Here is an 18865-nt window from a genome sequence, read left to right as displayed (position 1 = left end):
CGTGCAGCACCTCTCGATCTACGTGTTTAGGTGCCCCAAAGTAGAAAAGACGTCTGATGCACTCGCGATTACCGCCAACTACCTTAGGGGAATGCTGGTGACTTGCACCACAAATTTACGGATGAAATGTCTGCCGAGATTTAGTGCTTATGTCCCAATACCACAGCGTGGTCAAAGATGTACTGTCATATACGCGTATATAACCCAAGGGTTCGGATGGCCATAACGCTACTCCTGGCCGTTGTGACACTCAAGTACTCCTCCCGAACAATTCATACTCCGGTGAGTCTACCACAGAGACGTTCGTTTAGCCACCATGGGGAAAATTAGAAGCGAAGCAGCAGCCTTTGTAGTGAGAACGGCTTGCCGCTGAAATGCTAAAAAGATGTTCCACTATTGAAACCGGATGCCTACATCATATAAAGGCGACACGGCAAACAAGACCCTGAACACAGCTTTGATGCTCTTGTTTTCCGACAACACGAAACCATTTAAAGCACATCGCAGCTCTAGCAGGACCCCGCGAAGCTTTTGCGCAATCCCAGCTGTAACCACCGACTTCAACATTAAGGTAGACGAGACCCACGTCGCAGTGCTCGTGGATACAGGCGCAGATCATACAGTACCCATTCGGCTATTTGGCGCAACTTTCAGAGTTGACTACATCCTGAACGGTGTCGCAACTTTGTGCTCCCGGAGGTTACTTCATCGGACCGACAGCACACGGACATCCAGGGAAACGAGACAAGAAGAAACGTGAGCAGCAACCATCGTCGTACTTGGCCAGCGTTTCTGTGACGTAATGCTTAGCATAAAATTCTTGATAGAAAATGGCGTAGTTATTGATCACAATTTTAAGTCAGTGACCTTCTCGGCAGAGAACGCAGAGCCCATCGCTTCAGAGCGACATACTGCGCTGTACATCTTAGATCATCACTTCATCGTTCCGCCGATTTAAGCGTTTGTTAGGTGTGTTGCAGTGAAAAGAGTGCACACATTTCAAGGCTTCGTAGCAGCAAACAGATCCTGCATTTAGAATGGAGCCTGCCTGTCGCAGGTCAGTTATTCGCTGCAAAAAAGGAAGCCTCAATCAGGGAGCGCTACTTATACCCGTGTGCGCGAAGAGCAGATCCGCCGATTCGCTACCGCGCCTAACGGTTGTCCTACAACGCTCGCAAATTGGCGGCGCTCAATTTGTGTGCATGTCTTGGCCTATAGGCAATTTCCCCAGCCCTCTTTTACATCAAAACATTTCTCTTCAGTGCTTCATGTGTGTTACAATCTATATAAACGGCTTGTATACAGACGGCTATACAGACGGCTTGTATACAATGCTGTGCTCTTTTCAGCCATTTTATGAGATAAATGTTTTCCTTTGGTTTGTACGAACTAAAATCATAAATCTTCACAGGCTATGAAAGACGCAGTGCTGATAACTTCGGAAATTTCAAACAACCGGGGTTTTTTAACATGCACTGACATCGAACAGCACACAGTCGCAATTTCTTTGTGCCTCCCCCGAGACACAGCAGCCGGCTGTCTGTGTAGAACACGAGAACTCTGGCACAGTTATCGGGTGAGATAAATTTGTCAGCCGGGTTGTGTGATTGTGCAATACGCCTGTCGGTCTGGTTGTGTGATTTGCGCAGGAACAGTGAAGAATAACTTCACTGTCAAATGCGTTCCGCTCGGCCTAAGTCTGGTCGAGAGGGTTAATCAGTAGCACCCCGCAACTACCAACGCCTAAGCGAGCACGTGTATGCGTCTAGAAACTGCCTGTCATGATTTTCGAAAAATCGAAGTACATCGCTATTAAATTGCTACTACAATATCGCGGCGCAGTAGGTGTAGCGCATGAAGTTAATTTGAGCTTCATTTCACACAATTGTGGAATGATGCCGCAGAACTTCTAAAACAAATATTACGCCTAGTAAAATCTTCCCGTGTGCTCTTGGGCTAATGCCAAACCATCGAAAGATGAATCCCTCGGGCGGCTGGTGTAGCATCACTGTCAAAACCTGTCACCTAATCCCTACATTTTCGTGATCCGTCTGAGCTGGAGGCAATGCACCTATATTAGTAGCATGCATCCTAGTCGAAAGACTACAGAACTGTGTCAAAACTACGACAAAATATCCTGTAGTTATGTCGTAATCATCAGATTATTCTGTAGTTCTGTAGTACTTTTCTGTAGTTGTGTAGTTTTTGTGTAGTATATTTCTGCTGTTTGTAGTTTTGTAGGAAATTTCTGTAGTATCTACAGAAATTTCTGATGTTACTACAGAATGTTCTGGTGTCACAACAGGTTTCCCGTCGAAAACCGCACAGAAATTCTGTCGTAACATAAGAAAATTTTCTGTAGTTTTTTCCGACTGGGCATTGCTAGCCTTTGCTGGATGCTGCAACCTGATCAATTGCACATTGTTTGTATCCAAGAGTAAAACATCTCGTAGAAAGCATTGAAATCGGTACATTACGAAGACGATGAAGTGGGAAGTGGCATCGGCGAGGGAGAGTTCGTGCATGGCTGTCTGAGCATCAGGTTTAAAACTGCACTGAATTTGAACTAGGACTGTGTCCAAGCCTGCGTTGCTTGTATCGATGTGAAACTCCTTGCCAGAGTTTTCGTCCAAGTGAGCTGTAAAGCGAGTCCTGATAGGCAGTGTTTCCTGGTAGGCACTTTTTCGAATGCTTGGACCAGCACTGCGTCTCAAGTTAAAGGCGTGTCGGCCCTTGTCAGACGCGTAAAAGGCTCGGCAAGTCTAGCGAGATATTTCACGAAACGCAGGCAGTAGGCAAGAAAGCCAAGGAACCGTCGAACTGCTTTCTGGTCGGTGTTACAGCGGCGGGAAGTTGGCAATAGTTTTTCCTTGCTCGGGATTCGACAGAAAACCAGTGCGCCCCAAGAATAAGCTCGGTGTGAGCAGAACGATATTTCTTATCCTTCAAGCAAGCCCATGTGTTATGGCTGGCAAAACTGTTTCGAGGCGCCGAAGTTTTTCCTCGAACCTCGGTGTGAAAACGATGATGTCAAAGCAAACGAAACTCATATGCAACTTGAGGTACGAAACGACGTTAACCACAAGTCGATGGAAAGTTGCTGTTGAAGAGAACAGACCCAATGCCAGAGCCTCAAACTCATAAAGTCTATCAGGGATTCTAATATACCCTATTTTGGTTTGGTCCCTCTGATCTGCCTCTATCTGCCAGTATCTGGATATCAGCTCTTCGATGAAAAATATTTCCCTCAGCATAGGTGATCTAGTGCACCGTTGATATATTGAGGGAATAAGCGTCATGTCAGTAATTTTGTAGCCGGTGATGTTCCACATAAAACATTCACTGTGCCATCCTTCTTTACGATAACGACAGGCCCCACCCACGGACGACAGGTGGTCAAGTTAAGGTCGTCGCGAAACCACTCTACAATTTTGTCGTCAATAGCAGTGTTTTCAGTTCAATACACAAGGTAATGTGATTGTAAAATGGGAAATAGTGTTCTGTGCATTAGGACAGGATTGCCTAAATTTGTTCAGCTAAAACGGGAAGTAGAGAAGATAGCCCCAATAAAACTGGATGCCCTATATAGATCGATGCGGCAGTTGAAGAAGTGCGGGGTTTATTGTTAAACAGTAAACAGATTCGTTGCCTATCCAGCTCTGCCGGCATCTCCGTGCCAAGAACAGTGATGTTTTTAATGCACGTGATACCATTAAAGAGGGCCACTAGACCAAAAGTGTAGATGTTTAGTGCTAACCGTCGAAACTCTGGTGGTGTACTTTGACTTTTGAAGTTTTCGTAACTGACTGCTCACAAAATCTTCGAAAGTAAACTTTATAATTACGACAATACTGTTCTCCACATCTAGCGATGTTCTCCACAGCGCACACAACTTATGCGGACAGTTGGGTTACGTGCATGGTATATTTTCATGAAAAACGTTTGTGACTGTGACTTCTGATTTTCACGCAGAGCATTATGCCATGTATACTAGCAAATAGCTCAACAGTACGCAAGCCTTTGCTTGGTGTTTGTAAACATCTGTCGCAGCTCGCACATCATGAACATGCGGTATGCTTCAAGTGTAAATACAGATGTTATATTTGTACTGATTCCCTGATACCTATACATTTTTTGTCATCAGATTAAAACGAGGGATTGGAAACCTACCGACATGGCATTCCGTTTTTTTTTTTTTTTTTTTTGGAGTGACTGGTTGATATTACGTATAATAGCAATGTCACGCTGGCGACGGTTGCTAAAGAACGACACCTCGTCTTTTCTTTACCTTGGCTGATCTAATGCCAATTAATTTTTATGCCTTGTTGAAGCAAAAACAGAGAAACCAGGGAATCAGCTTAAATGGAACGCGTTGACTCACACTTGCGGCATGACGCAGTGACATAGTTTTGCAGACACCATGCGAAGGTAAATAAGATTGCGTACTGCAAATGTTTGTCACCTAATCGAATATTATTGACCCCATAAATAAAATAAAACGTCATAACCGCAGATGGTTTCCATGAGAAATTATGATGCAATTACCGGAGCCATTAGATTAACTTGAGTATGCTCTTCGCTTGCGCATGCTATTGGCAAGCACGAAAACTTCAAAGAAATGTAAAAGCTCTAGCGCTACGTATACCCATGGCTGCCGCGTTTGACAGTCCAGAGCCATCATTTCGCTGTGGCGCCTATAGATGGTGCTACAGCGCTCTCTAAATAGGGTGTTCAGGTTTCCTTCCATGTTTTCATGTATAGATAATAAAACACCTAATGCACACCTAAATATTAGTTGTAAAGAGACGCACACGAACCCCATATCCGCGGAAGTGAAATACTCTTGATTGGTTTGATTTGTTTGGTTTGGTTTGTGGGGTTTAACGTCCCAAAGCGACTCGGGCTATTGAACATTTGTTTACACGTAAATGTTTTGAAGCAAAAAGCGGATCGTAAACCTTAGGTTTGATGTAGGTTGGGCCGACAACCTGAAAGACAGACGTTTTTTTTTTTTCCAAAACTAAGCAATGAAAGTGGGAAATCATTTTCCTCCATTTCCGGGATTAGGATTGCTGCGTTAACAGTGGTTTAGAAAAACTATTGTCCCGTGATTTTTCTCTATTCCTGAGATGAGATATTGCTGGCAGCATTAACAATGTTTCAAAAAGCAATTATCAAGTAAAATTATTCCTGATAAGCTTATCTTAAGTACTAAAAAGAATACATTCTTCTATTAAGAATAAATCAGCCCGCTGGGGTGGCGCAGTGGTTAAGGAGCTCGGCTGCTGTTCCCAAGGATGCGGGCTCGAATCCCGGCCTCGGCGGCCCTTTTCGCTGGAGGCGAAAAGCAAAGGCGCCCGTGTGCTGTGCGAAGTCAGCGCACGTTAAAGAACCCCAGGTGGCCGAAATTTCCGGCGTCCTCCACTACGGCGTCTCTCATAGCCTGAGTCGCTTTGAGACGTTAAACCCAACAAACCATTTAAGTTTAAATACCGTCAAATAATTACGCTTTTACTGAACGTTTTAAAGAATTCAGTAATAATGACTTGTGAAATCTTAGTATATCGGATAAATTAAACTCAAAGAACTCAAATACACTGGTTATTTATCCAGGACAAAGTATATGCGCTCTCTTTATGGATGCGATTTTTACTTTTGCTTTGTACTGTATTGGTTTGCCGCTCTTTGTTTATTTTTCGTATCATGGCATGAATTGCCTGTATTTACCACAACTGCTGTTTAATTTCAATATATCTACTTTAATAGAGTATCCATTTCATAAAGCAACTTTACTGTTGCTAAGATATATCTTTTTTCTGGATTCACGTGGCCTGAGTGGTTGGGTTTAAAACTCGTTCGTTATATTTTTAGGTACAATGACATATAAAAATGAATGAAAACTGTCCACGCAGTTCTATTATGACTCCTGGGGAGGACAATGAACGATTCGTTCAGCTGTACCGACTAGCGGAATGACGCCTCGAAAATTCCGTCTCATAGTTTTGGTAGCCCTACACGCCAGCCCAAATGCCTCCTTAGCCCAAACATATTAGCTTTCACGAATCTAGTCTTTCATCTAGAGGAGACAATTAACTTGCATTGTTATGCTAACAACAAAGCCATTGCTGTACACACTGTTTTATTGGAACACTACTGCCTTTCCTTTTCCTTCTCATCTGTCCCCTCTCCTCTCTCTCTCTCGGTTGTGCATCTAAAAATCATTTTCTTTTCCAACTCGGTGAATCCGCTGAAACAAGTTTTTGGTCAGCATACGCTGGGTTGAACACATCACTGCTGATGCATAGAAGTACTGAATCCTTGGATTTATTGCATTCTAACGACATATTGCACATTTATATAGAAATCTTGCAAACCAAACCTAAAGTAAAGCTGCGTCTTATACTCGAGCTTCGTACTGACAGACTACAGCGCAATACAATCACCAATGCCGAATAGATTCCATTATCGTCTCTGTCACTTTTATATTGACCAGAACGCCTGTTTCAATAAAAAGCGTCAGCATCTGCTTTAAACGCGATTTTGAAAATATACATGAATTGTGTGAAAGTCGAAGTGAATTATTATTTAAGCACATTGTGAGGCTATGCACAAAAACGGCGAAATTCAGAACATCAATATGGAATGAGGACTACACCTGCGAGGCCACGAACCGAGGGTGGGTACTGTGAATTCATCAGTAGCACTTGAAGCGAAAACGTGACTACGCCACGTAAAGCGAAGGCACCTTGCCCATCTGGAGCCACTACGGCGCATGCGCCGAAGAAAAGGTGCGCCGCGCTCATGACGTCAATGTTGCGCCGCCGCCGCCGCTGTTTCCAGGGGCTATATCTGGTGATTCGTATGCATGCCACAAAGAAGAGGAAGGTAGCGGCTTCCCAGATGTGCGCGGCAGTGTAGAGTGAGTTTCCGCACTGTGCATGGGCGCGCCGCCCCGGAGAACTGACGGAGTGGAAAGCGTCTCCGACATCGCATATGCTGGAAGTGGGCTCTGGATAGAGCTCCGGTAACTTTGATGCGTTTGAGAAAAAGCTGGTTTAATGCAACGCTCGGTATTGAGCGTTCAAAGCTTTCGCTCCACATTAGGCTCATCAGGGTCGACCCATCTAATTTTTTGTTTACCCCAAATGAATACATTCAGAAGTACGCATTTCTCTCCATGCATTACCATCTAAATTACCGCATGGCCGTTATTCAAAGCAAATCAATAAGGGCTTTGTAATACACTACTTCAGTGTGAGTACATCGAAACACACCAAGGTACGATCGGTACACTTCATCGAGTGTTTTAAATTCCGAACATTTTATTTGCTTCTAGTCTGTGAAACTCTTCACTTTCTATGATTTTTCTGTGATTTACATTTTTCTTGGTGGATTTCCAATCTCGTAAAATTAAATATTAATTGCCTTACCTTCTAAGTAGCATTTTTTGTTTTAGACTTATTTCGCTTCCGTTGCATTTCTTGTCATCTTAGTAATAAATTTGTATAAAATTTACTTTTTGCCACAATGTGCTTTATTTCTTTTGCATGCTTTGTGCTGATTGCACGCAGTCTGTAATATGTCGCCTGTGCGCCGCTTTGCTACACGCAAACCCGCAAGAGTGGATATTGATGCCGAAATAACTGGCTTCAGTATTAGAAATAAATTTGTTCCTTCCGCAGCTGATGGCGTGTTTGCTGTTCTTGGTGACATCGGTCATCTGTGCAGCGATATGGGTGGCGACGAAGTATTGGCTACGCCAGACAAAGCTACCACCTGGTACAAAACTTCCGCCCATGCCTCCTGTTCGATCGATTTTTGGTCACGTGGAGTTCAAAAAAAAGGACTTTTACTGCAACCAAGCACTTGAGTGGGCCAAAGAGTATGGCCCAGTGTATAGGTAAGAACGGCAGACGTTTGCGCAATATTCTTTAAAGGATTAGGGTCCTCAGTATTTTGTTCTCTGGCGCAATTAGTAGTCGCGCGGTGCAATAGAAGAGCTGCGGTCAAGGAAAACATTCGAAAAAAGAAAAAAAAAAAGCAAGATGCAAGCGCTGACCGCTCTAAACTCGCATGTAGTGCCCATGGACTGGATCTTAGAAGCGCCGAAATCGCGGTTGGCCCAGCCTTTTTTACTACGGATGTTTCCAGAAATTTTGCAATGGTTTACATTCCTAGCGTGATTAACTAGAAGGTGCACCCAGTAACAGTACCATCGTAAAATTTCCAACCATACCTACGGCAATACAAAAGTCTCTCTTGCGTCCCTACAATTAACCTTCTTATGTGCAACCTGCTTTCTAGTAACGGTAATGTTCTCGGCTCATCCGCCCTCCTGAATGTCTGCCATAACCAGGCACGTGTGCATCACCTCGGAGACTGCTTCAATATCCCTAACTGCCGCTGGCATGGCCGGTGACAATTCTAAATGCACCGTTATCTATAAAAGCCGGTGTCCGCGCCATGAGAAAAAAATTGTGGTCGTGTCTTAAGCTCAGAAAGTTGGCAGCTGAGAAGGCCAAGAACTGAATGCTCGTTTGGTAACGTGAAGTCGCAGCACTACGTGACAGGAGCTGCAACTTATTTTCTTTTTGGTTCTGGAGGTGACCAGTATCAAACAGTACAGAACCCTTGCAATCCAAGTCAAACATGGCAACCGCATGCCACGCAGGCACAATCTTACGTCTTGGTTACGCCAGGTTATGTATACCTACTGTGATCTGCAACTTTATGAAAACCGTTTTGAAAAATTCTCCCGTATAACCCAGATCTTCATTTGCATAGAAACCGCGCAGGAAGTTCTCGCGTGTTTTAACACTTTCGCTGCGTACCAATATTTGTCGTAGTGCTTATCCTGGATTAGCTGCGTATGATGAAAAACAAGGACCGTCATTGAGAGATTGAGGGGCAAAAGGCGCCAACGCCGAGTTTCGGGCAAAAGGTGGCTGTGTCGCCAATCTTCATCGCTGTTGGAAAGCGCCACGATTTTAAAGAGCCCGGGATCAAGCGCTCTGTTTTTGTAACGATGCCAGATGGTGCCATCGCTACCTTGCACCAAAAAATTGGCGTCCGCGTTTTTCGCTGCTGCAGTCTTGTCGCAGACAGTTCTGTCTTTTCATCATGCGGGGTGAAACGAGGTAAGCACGCATATAGGACTTACTACTCAACAAAAAGGGCCATCAACTTGAACGCTTTTGCACTGTTTCACTAAAAACGTGCCTACAGTTAAGGCGGTAGACAAGATAGGTGTTTCAGAGATCATATATAATCAATGCTGATGGACTGCAAATGAATAGGTTGGAGCAATATTATAGGTTATTGCAAAATAAAGCCTACTCGATGGATAGACAGCTATGACGAACGAAATACACATCTGCATCTTTATTGAAAAAAATGCAAATTACAAACAAATACGACAAATATTTCTAATCAGTGCGCAGGTTTACACTACGAGACATAGGAATGTAGAAACACAAAAAATGCTAAGTGATACACACGGTAAACCCGAGTGTATAAATTACAGAAGAAAATGATCTACTTTGTTTAAATTTTCATGTGTTTGCTTTGCTTATTTAGACATTTTATCGCGTTATATCTACTACCCGAGTTGCTGTTCGGTCAGTACAAACTGGCTTCATTATACTGAATATCAGACCAATTGCACAGTAAATTATCCGCTTGTTCAAGCATTGGTATTTTGTGAGGCTACATAAATAATATTGCAAGGAACATTTAAATGTGCATGAGACATATGCACTGAAAATTACGTGCATAGGTCATTGAAGGAGATCTTGTTATCTATAAGGCCTAATATTGTATTTAATATCACTCAAATGCCAAAGAACTGACGTGTCTGTATTTTAGATTGACTAGTTTTCTAAGAAGCGCGGATGTATGTGGCAGTGTGAAGTAGGGTTCTTCATATGTACTTCGTTCGTGAACCAGCAAGTTGCTTAGAAAAGGAAACATGCAGTGAAAACATTGCCCCTATGTTGTGAAAGTACACACAATTTCTGCGTAGCGACGGGTGCCCCCTGAACGCTCCTTTGCAGAATATGTGAATGGAAGCAGAAAAAACACTCGACATTTATCATTATATTAGGCCACCTCAGTGTACCATCCTTTTTGTTCAATGTGATGAGTACATAAATTACCGGGCTTACTACTCTGGAGGTTAAGCAGTAGGTTATTATCTGACTCAAGAGAACATACTGTTCATTCATTGCAATCCAAGTGTGACTGCAGATGACCACGGAAACCACAGCTTCTTTGTGACCAGTTTCTCAGCTTCAGGTAAGAGAGTCGTTAAAGAGAATTGCTTAGAGTGAAAACATCGAGCAGATATTTATTTCCAAAGTCAGAAACAATTGTGTGTCGAATGTGGGCATCAGAGATAAGGCTAAAATGTGAATGACAAAAGCAGCGAGCAACGTTTACACTCTTCGAGCACGTAGCATGACCTGAAAGCTGAAACCCCGTACAGCACATACTGTGTGCACACTAATATGAGCGTTTAAATGCTAGGTAATAAGTACTCTTGGTATTGGTTTGCAGATTGAGGGTCAACATGAAGAATGTGGTTCTGCTGAACGATATGGAAAGCATGAAAAAGTTCTGCAGCGGAAACAAGCTTCTCTGGCGGCCCGATACCATGAACGTGGGCGGAAAATACTACACGGGTGAGATGTCGAGAATTAGGATCGGAGTCACCTGCTGTTCTTTTTGTGACGCAAATATTTCTTAACATCTTTTTGTTTTCATAGACCTTCGCTCCTTCACACCATTTGCAAAGGCAGTGTAAATTGAAGAACTGACTTCATCTTTGATACTAACAACTTTGAAACGCATACTCATAACATTTACGAATAATAATCTAGAATAGTCACGGAGCGCAGGGAGCGCAACAATAATACTGAATAAAAAGGCAAACCAAAATGAGCATTCGTAAAGGCATGGAAAGGGATTGTAAAATTTTGCTTACGCACATATACCAGGTTAGGACCTTAAGGAGCAATGAACGAGGACGAATTGGCAACGTTAACTATAAAGCTAGATTTGTAATAACTGATATATTATTGTTTGGTGTTAAAGCCGTAAGATCACAGAAATCATTAAACACGCAGCTGAATAGACGACAATGCACACAAGAGACATATACACACATAAACAAGGAACTATGCGGGTGATTCGTTTCTGGGCATTATTATCTACTCAGCTGCGTGGTTTTTCATGTCTGAAGGACCAACTAGCTCGAAATTCTGCTATATTACCGTACACTGTAACCGTGCCGTACAATGAGACAAACATTGCAGCTCATTACCACAGCACCAAGAAGCGGCAAGGACTGCATAATAATCTCGAAAATTGAAAATTCTATCGGTTTCGTTCCTTTGAAGCGAATTTCATATTTGTGCTTCGCAGCGAGTTGTTTAAGATATTAGACTTAGAAGTCCGTGTCATAACGTGTTAAGGTTGTCGTCTAGACCTGCTATAAAACACCAAGCTTAAGGTATTAACATACGTAATCCTGTGGCGCAGTCCGCTTGCTCGCCCAACCGGACTTGAATATGTAATTGTTTCTTTATTTAGGTATAACTACAATGAACGGGGAGGTGTGGGCGGAAAACAGGAGGTTCTGCATGGCATCGCTCAGAGATATTGGATTTGGAAAGTGCGTCATTGAGAGCCGGATGTTGGTGAGTGATGAGCTGCGTGAAACGTTTTCAGAGAATTCTTCGTTTACTAGAAGCTTACCGGCATCGCTCAAGAAGAAAGTATACAAGAGTTAAACCTTATTTGTACTGACTTAAGAGGCTGAAATGTCTAGGCTAACGAGAAGGGTTCTACTTAAATTGAGGACAACGCAGAGGACTATGGAACGAACAATGCCAGGCGCAACGTTAAGGGATTGGAAGCGCGTATAGGGGGTCAGAGAAACAACTAGAGTTAAGGATATCCTAGTGAAAATTAAAAAGAAGAAATGGGCATGAGAAGGACACGTAGTGCGAAGAGAGGATAACAGATGGTCGCTTAGGGCAACAAACTGCATTCAAAGCGAAGGAAAGCGCAGAAGAGAGGGGGGGGGGTGCCGAAAGTTAGGTGCGCGCATGAGTTTAGGAAGTTAGCTGGGGTAAAGTGAATGCAGTTAACCCAGGACCGAGCTAATAGGAGGAATATGAGAGGGGCATTCGCACTGCAGCCTGATAATCATGATGATGCAGATGAATTGCTGAATAAATTCTACAAATCATAACAAATGACATCCGCATTTTGCATATAGCAGATTTCATTGATTTGAGATATTTACCATAAATTAGGCACTCACAATTCAATATCTGTTTGCTAGCAACTGTGGGTCCGATGTTGGACGAGGGAGCGTTAAATGAGTTTTTTCTGTTACCTCCGCGCTCAGTGACGCTGAGATATAAAGCAAGATTTGTGTTGTGTATTAGGTAAAATATTCTACATGACATTTTTCATTTCAGAATAATGGTAATGTTTCTGATAGTAGAATAGAATGATCACCATGCAGTTCCGGTGGTGCTATACGTTTGACAGGTTTTCCACTAGACAAATATAGAAGGCAGACGGTTTAACCTATATGTTCCACTTAATCAAGCAGGTCAGGGTCGTAATGGATTTAGGCGCCTGATTTTGGTCTAATGTTTGCACTTGAAATATTTTAAAGAGTGCGAGAAATTCTAGCCTTCTTATTAAGACGACGCAGTAGTGTCGTTAAAAAAGATTTCCTTTGGTAGAAACCTATTGCTGGTTAGCAGAGATTCAGTGACTCCAGCATTCCATAAATAAAACACAGACAAATTAAATCGCCACACAAAATTTACGCATCGGAAGTAATGCATTACTCAATATAGGGCGCAGAAGAGAATTGAAAACTGTGCAATTGCTACAGTTTAACTGAACTAGGTACATAATATATATTGCTGCCCATCATTTTCTAAACTGCTCCGCAGCATCAGAAAGAACCCATTTTTGCGTTCACCAGAGTAGCACAAAGTAATTACATTTCTGACAAAATGAGCCCTCCAAAAAGGCCCCTTTTTGATGTATGCTCTTAAAAACTCACAAACGTGTGGCATTTTAATAAGTCAGAGAGCAATGCTGGGCTTTTTCTCAGTCATCGAAGTTGTACTCAAACAAGAACACTCATGTTTAAGTGACTGTTAGCATAAAGCTGTTATAAGGTCATATTGCTTGACAGACAAGAAGTTCAAATGCCCCTCAATATAAAAAAGTTAAGACTTTAGGTAGTTAAGTTGAGTCAAGTATATGAAGTTTCCTAGTCGGTATTGGGTTTAGAGACGTCGAATGCAAAAAATGCGCATTTTATAGCAAGATAAGTTGGCTTAGCCGTTGTGCAATGCGGAAAATAGCAAACTTGCGCGTAGTATCTACTCGCAATTAAGGTAACTTTGCGAACTTGGGAAACCATGCCGATGGCAGCTGTAATTTATTCTTATGGCACCATGTCAATATGAGCACGGCAAGCGCAGCTAAATGTATGAACATTCCTTTAATGTGTCATATCTCGAGAAACGACGTCATTATTAAATTTTAAAATCCGTGTGATCCTTTGCATTTGGCAGGCTTCGGGTACGCACTAGTGTGGCACCCCAAAACGTTAAGAATAAAGTATAGTATTGAAATTTCAATAAATACCCGTACTTCGCTGCTGACTGCTGCATAGTCAATTTCCGCCTTGCCGTACAAACCTCTTGTGCAGTTCCCAGGTGCTTATATTTCATGCCTGTATGAAAAAGAAAAGGTTTTCAGGAATTTTAAACGGCGGGTATATATCAAGCAGTACAGCGGAGTTGAGAGGAGCATCAAATTATAATGTGTGGACATTTTCCTGCAAAACGAAAAACGAGACCTAAGGAGAAAACGCTGCAATAAAAATGCAATGAAATAACTTTAATCACTCACCCGCAATCACATGCACTCAGAAAACAATTGCGGATAACAACCGAAGACATTCGCCGTGGTGTCTCTGTTATTAAGATACTCGAATAGTTACTCTGGCATCCGGTTTCGTACCTGACAAGTTCGAGTGCGGTCCACGTCGATGGAATCTTTTAGCGTGGAATCACTACAAGTGAACTAGCTAAACTATATTGATTTGTAATAAGGAATGAGTTATGAGGGAGTCGTGTATGCGTTCTCGTGAAGCAGTCATGAAAGAAGAAAAACTGTTTATGGTGCGAGCAAAACGCGGTGCCCCTTTCTCATATCGACTGCCCTCTCCACCTAAGTAATGCAGTCTACGCCAGAACAAAACCGTTAAGAGTGTTGAAATAATATCATGACGGTAGCGCTCCAGTTAATCTCGCGTTTTGTTTTAAGCCTTTGTTAACCGCGACCGCATGCGAAAAAACATTTCTCAGCGTTATACTTGATTCGTCGTAATATATTGTGTCCGAATATTAAGGAAAAAGCCTTTGTTGCCTCGAACGAGGAGTGAGCAGAAAATTTGAGCAGAAATTCTGACCACAAAACACCGTTCGCGCTGGCACTTAGAGCGTCTTCACCGGGAATGTCTCCACCAATATCCTTGCGATCCCTAGCCGAACGCGCAGACCATTCCACCGCGCCGGGCTCATACGAATTTTCTTTTTATAGTGTAAAAGTGACAGTTGCGATAAAAATGACGATGTACTTTTTGATAACGACGTTGGCAGCAATGACAATTTGTGTGCATTTAGTTGGCAATAATGATAGTAGCGACGGTGAATTTAGCTAATAATGATAATGGAATAGTGGCGATGCCAATGGCAATGCAGTTAATGAAAACCATGCTGTATAGTGGCTTTCGCTACTTACGCTATTCAGGAGTCTTACGCGCACCACTGCAATTTTAAGGCGAAAAAAGCCATTCTAGCGTCAAGATCAATATCTCACGTCTGTCAGATGTGTCAGCGAAATTCGGCGCGATGTGTCCGCGGGACGTCGCAATAGGTGCTGATGTCAACATAATTTTCCCGTTAAGGACGTCGAAATTGGTTCTGGCGACGAAGTCAAAGAAACCAAAGTAATGCACTTTTTTTGTAATGATATTTATTGCCTCAAGGCATCAGTAAGGTATGAGATGAATAACGAGCTAATGTATAAATGAGCGGAAAAAGGTTGGCTGATTTTATGAAGTCGAAGAGTGAGCGATGATGTGGTCTCTGAGTCCAAGCGAGATATGAGGCAGGATTGTTGGCTGAAAGGCTAGCTTTCGTCAAGTGCCGGATACGTGTTGGTTTCAAAGCTAGGCAGACCCACAGCAAATGGTGAATGTCGGCTTCAACATTTCCGTCTTTACATATCGGACACCCTGGGTGGGGATACAAGTATCGAAAATGAGACCACGTCCGAGTGACAGCTGGTATGAGGGCAACCTCATCTGCACGGGTGAGACCGCGGGGAAGGGATACCGCACACGGAGGGATAAGAGCACGTGTGCGGCGCCGGAGGTGTTCCTTTCTTGATAAAAGGAGGGTAGCGTCGTCCATATCAAGGAGCCGTGGTAATGATCAATCTTGGGTCGCGAGGCGCGTCGCTAAATTAGCTTGACTTTGTGAAGGCAGAAGGTCCCGTGGGAACCAATGAATACGTAATGACTGCGGCATGCGCGCCGCAAGCTGGTGAATGTCTTGACATATTTTTGGGCAACGGCTAACACGTCGGAGTAAACATACCGCTTGAAGTGCGTCAGTGCGGATGACAACTTGGGCCGTAGGGAGCATAATAATGGTGGCCACGCAGCAGAGCGCCTCCTGAGCTGCCACGAGCTCAGCGCAGAAAGATGTAGGTTGTTCCGAAAGTTTAAACGCAGATGTCTGATTCAGGCTAGGTCTCAATGGACAGTAAACTGCTGTTTTTGCTTCACAGCCTTGTATGCTTGCATCCACGTACATTACAATGGAACCTCGAGGCAGGTGAGCATATTGCTCTTGAAATCTCTGGCGAAGGGACGATGCCGAGTTGCCAGACGTTGGTCTGCGGTTATCTGTTTCGCCTAACTGTACAAAATTCCAGGGAGAGAGAACAGACGCACGTGCCTGCTGAATAATATGTGAAGTTTCATACGCCCTCTGTGCTCGCATGGAATGTGATAAGGAGGCTTTAAGTTTGCGCGCCTCATGGTGCTGCTGCACCAGCTCATCGGTGGTGTTCAGCTGCGCATTCTCCTGTAATGCTGCGACCGGAGTGATTCGTGGAAGGCATGTAATGGTTCTTGTTGCTTCTCGGTTCAAGGCTTCAAGGCGATCCCATTGCGCTATTGTAAGATGCTGGAACTGGGCTTGATAAACAATACATGGCTGCAGAACCGTTCTCACTAACTTGCGTGCAACAGACGAGCCAGCGCCACCCGTTTTAGGTGCAATTCTTCTCATTAAACTCATGGCTTGAAGTGCTTGCTTTTTTGCCCGAGAAAGCCAAGCAGTCGCTGATCCTGATTGGTGAATCCTTCAGCCCAGTACTTTTACACTCAGACTTTCCTGTAGTGGGGTGCCTGATAGACAGATACGAATTGGATTTGCAGTACGTTTACGGCGTCCCCAGCGGTTAGCGACACACGTGTATGTAGTTTTACATACGGAAAGCTGAGGGCCAATGGAAGAAGCGTAATCAGAGGCAATATCTAAAGCTGATCGAAGAGCAGCCTCCTGAGTGAGTAGATCTTGGTGAGCGCTCCATACCGTGATGTCATCAGCGAATTGCAAAAACTTGATTTCAGGGATGTCATGTAAGCGCCATGCTAGTGGGATGAAAGCAATATTGAACAATGTCGGTGACAGTAAAGATCCCTGAGGCACGCCACGTAGCGAAACGAATGAAGCAACTGCACTTATAACGAGTACACAAACACGCATAATAGAAGAAGAAGCGAAGAGGTAGACAAAAAATTCAGAAGAGAAGAAGGAGGAAAGCCTTTCATTACGCATCTAATCCATGATTCTGCCTAAATTAGATAATTTCAGGAAAATGAACTCAGAAAACGCATCAAAATTGTCGCATATGCTCAGACATGCCTGGAATATTTTGCCGGCGAGATGGTGCTTCAATGCAGGTTAAGCGCCGCAAGGAATTGTCAGAAAGTGGTGGCGTGAATTGATTGCACGTTTCTAAAGTCTGTCACGGACACTACTATGCAACTATACGTAAATAGGTTGCGGCTGTTAGCTAAGGAAAGACAAACTAAAACCCCCCAAAATTTCTACCTGGATTTTACAAGCAATATGTTCTGTTTGTTTCTGGTTGTTCCAATTGAGGAGATCAGTACACGTGTATGAACAATGATACCGACAATAACAGAGGTTCAAGACGAAGTCTGCTGTAAACACGAGCACTTCATCTTTTGTTACTTGGCGAGGGGTTAAGATTTGGATATGGACGCTAATTTATTCCATATGACGTATCACCGATGAGGTTTTCTAATTGATCACGAACAGTTAGCTCGGAAAAATAAATGCTGCTGCCAATAATAATGTCGCTGCCATTAGCACTCAAGCTCCTTAAATATGATTGCTTTAAAATGCGACTTGATTAAGACATCATGTGACAATAGGCAGCGCCACACCTGGCACATCTGAGGCTAGCAATATTAGATATGAATGCTTTTGTTTACGAACGCCATGCCTATTAATTTCTTGCATCTGCGATTTGCTATTGCCTCTGTGTGTAACATATCGTAATATTAGACGCTTTGAATACGTTGCTAAGAGCAATTTTTAATACCGCTTCAAAATCAGGCTTCTGTTCATGTGCTTTGCATGTATATGTCTCAAGTAGTTATTAAATCAAAATCATGTTTTATCAATAAATTGTGTTGCACATGGTGTATGGTGTGTTAACGTGACGTACTACGTCAATTTATTTTCGCATCTTTTTTATCGTCGTTCCATTGCCGTCCTTTATTCATCTGACATGAACTGCGAAAAGATGCAATTTTTTATCTGGGCATTATGAGGCCTTTAAGTGCCCGTTATCTAATGTTTTTAATGCGCAAGTTTGCCCTTCGGCATAAGGGTCTAAATGTATTGATACAGGCCTGTTGCCCCAATGAATACCAACAGCTCTCGGTGGTGAGGGCCATGTGTCCATACTCCTGTGTCAGGCGGTCTGGTAGGGTGAGAAGAGTGGCTTATAAAGTGTGCTTTGCGGGCCACGTGAAGACCAGGAGAGGTTAGGAAGTGGTCTAGTGTGGCCTCCGTATTAGGAGCTGGGCAGACAGAGCAGTTCAGGGGAGCAGTCTACGTGGTCTAGGAAGAGTTTAGAGCGGGCGTTAACGCACCACCCAGGCGGATTCTCCTCAGCGCCACCTTCTCAGGGCGAGTTAAACAGCCGGTAAGGTTTTATCCACACCGTGTAATTAAAGCACGCCTGGAGCGGCGAAGAAATTCCTTTGCAGGCACTACGGAAGCTCCTGCGGACAACTTTACCATAGTCAGACGATATGTTACTTTCTCGAAACAAGACGCATGATCAGTTTCTGTGAGACGGAGCGTAGTGTGGGGAGCCCATACCACACGCACAGGGCAAGGGAATGTTCGCACAATATTGCCGATATCGTTGATGATGTTGAAGGTATTAGATATACTCCACAATTCTCGTACTGCTTGGCTGAATTCTGTATGTAAGATCAAAATGGTCGGAGGCGCAGCATATAAGCTGTCTGCTAATGTTGACAACCATCGCGAATGGCAACGAGCTCTGCTATTAGACAAGTAAGGTGTGGTGCTTCTGTTCTATATGAACATATCTGGTGTATTTCAGGAAGCAATGGACAAATGAGGGACAAATATGTAAAACCTCACAGTCAGTGCTTGCGTTTACTTAAGCTTGAAGCGCCCCTGTA

At 43.4% G+C, this 18865-nt stretch overlaps 1 protein-coding gene across 1 annotated transcript in view; it reads left to right on the top strand.

The window, feature by feature from the left end:
* The first annotated feature begins 651 nt into the window (after nucleotides 1-651).
* The window catches only part of LOC146177103 (cytochrome P450 2A13-like), a 43648-nt gene continuing 25434 nt past the window's right edge, over nucleotides 652-18865 (top strand). The window contains exons 1-4 of the mRNA XM_084581466.1: nucleotides 652-756; nucleotides 7683-7900; nucleotides 10555-10679; nucleotides 11590-11696. Of these exons, the coding sequence (XP_084437592.1) occupies nucleotides 7686-7900; nucleotides 10555-10679; nucleotides 11590-11696 (447 nt within the window). The 5' untranslated portion in view covers nucleotides 652-756; nucleotides 7683-7685. The remainder of the gene's footprint in view (nucleotides 757-7682; nucleotides 7901-10554; nucleotides 10680-11589; nucleotides 11697-18865) is intronic.

Source organism: Amblyomma maculatum, chromosome 10 (assembly GCF_055883805.1).
Source record: "Amblyomma maculatum isolate TAMU_Amacu chromosome 10, ASM5588380v1, whole genome shotgun sequence".
NCBI classification, from domain to species: domain Eukaryota; kingdom Metazoa; phylum Arthropoda; class Arachnida; order Ixodida; family Ixodidae; genus Amblyomma; species Amblyomma maculatum.
This window is presented reverse-complemented; position numbering and strand designations above follow the sequence as displayed.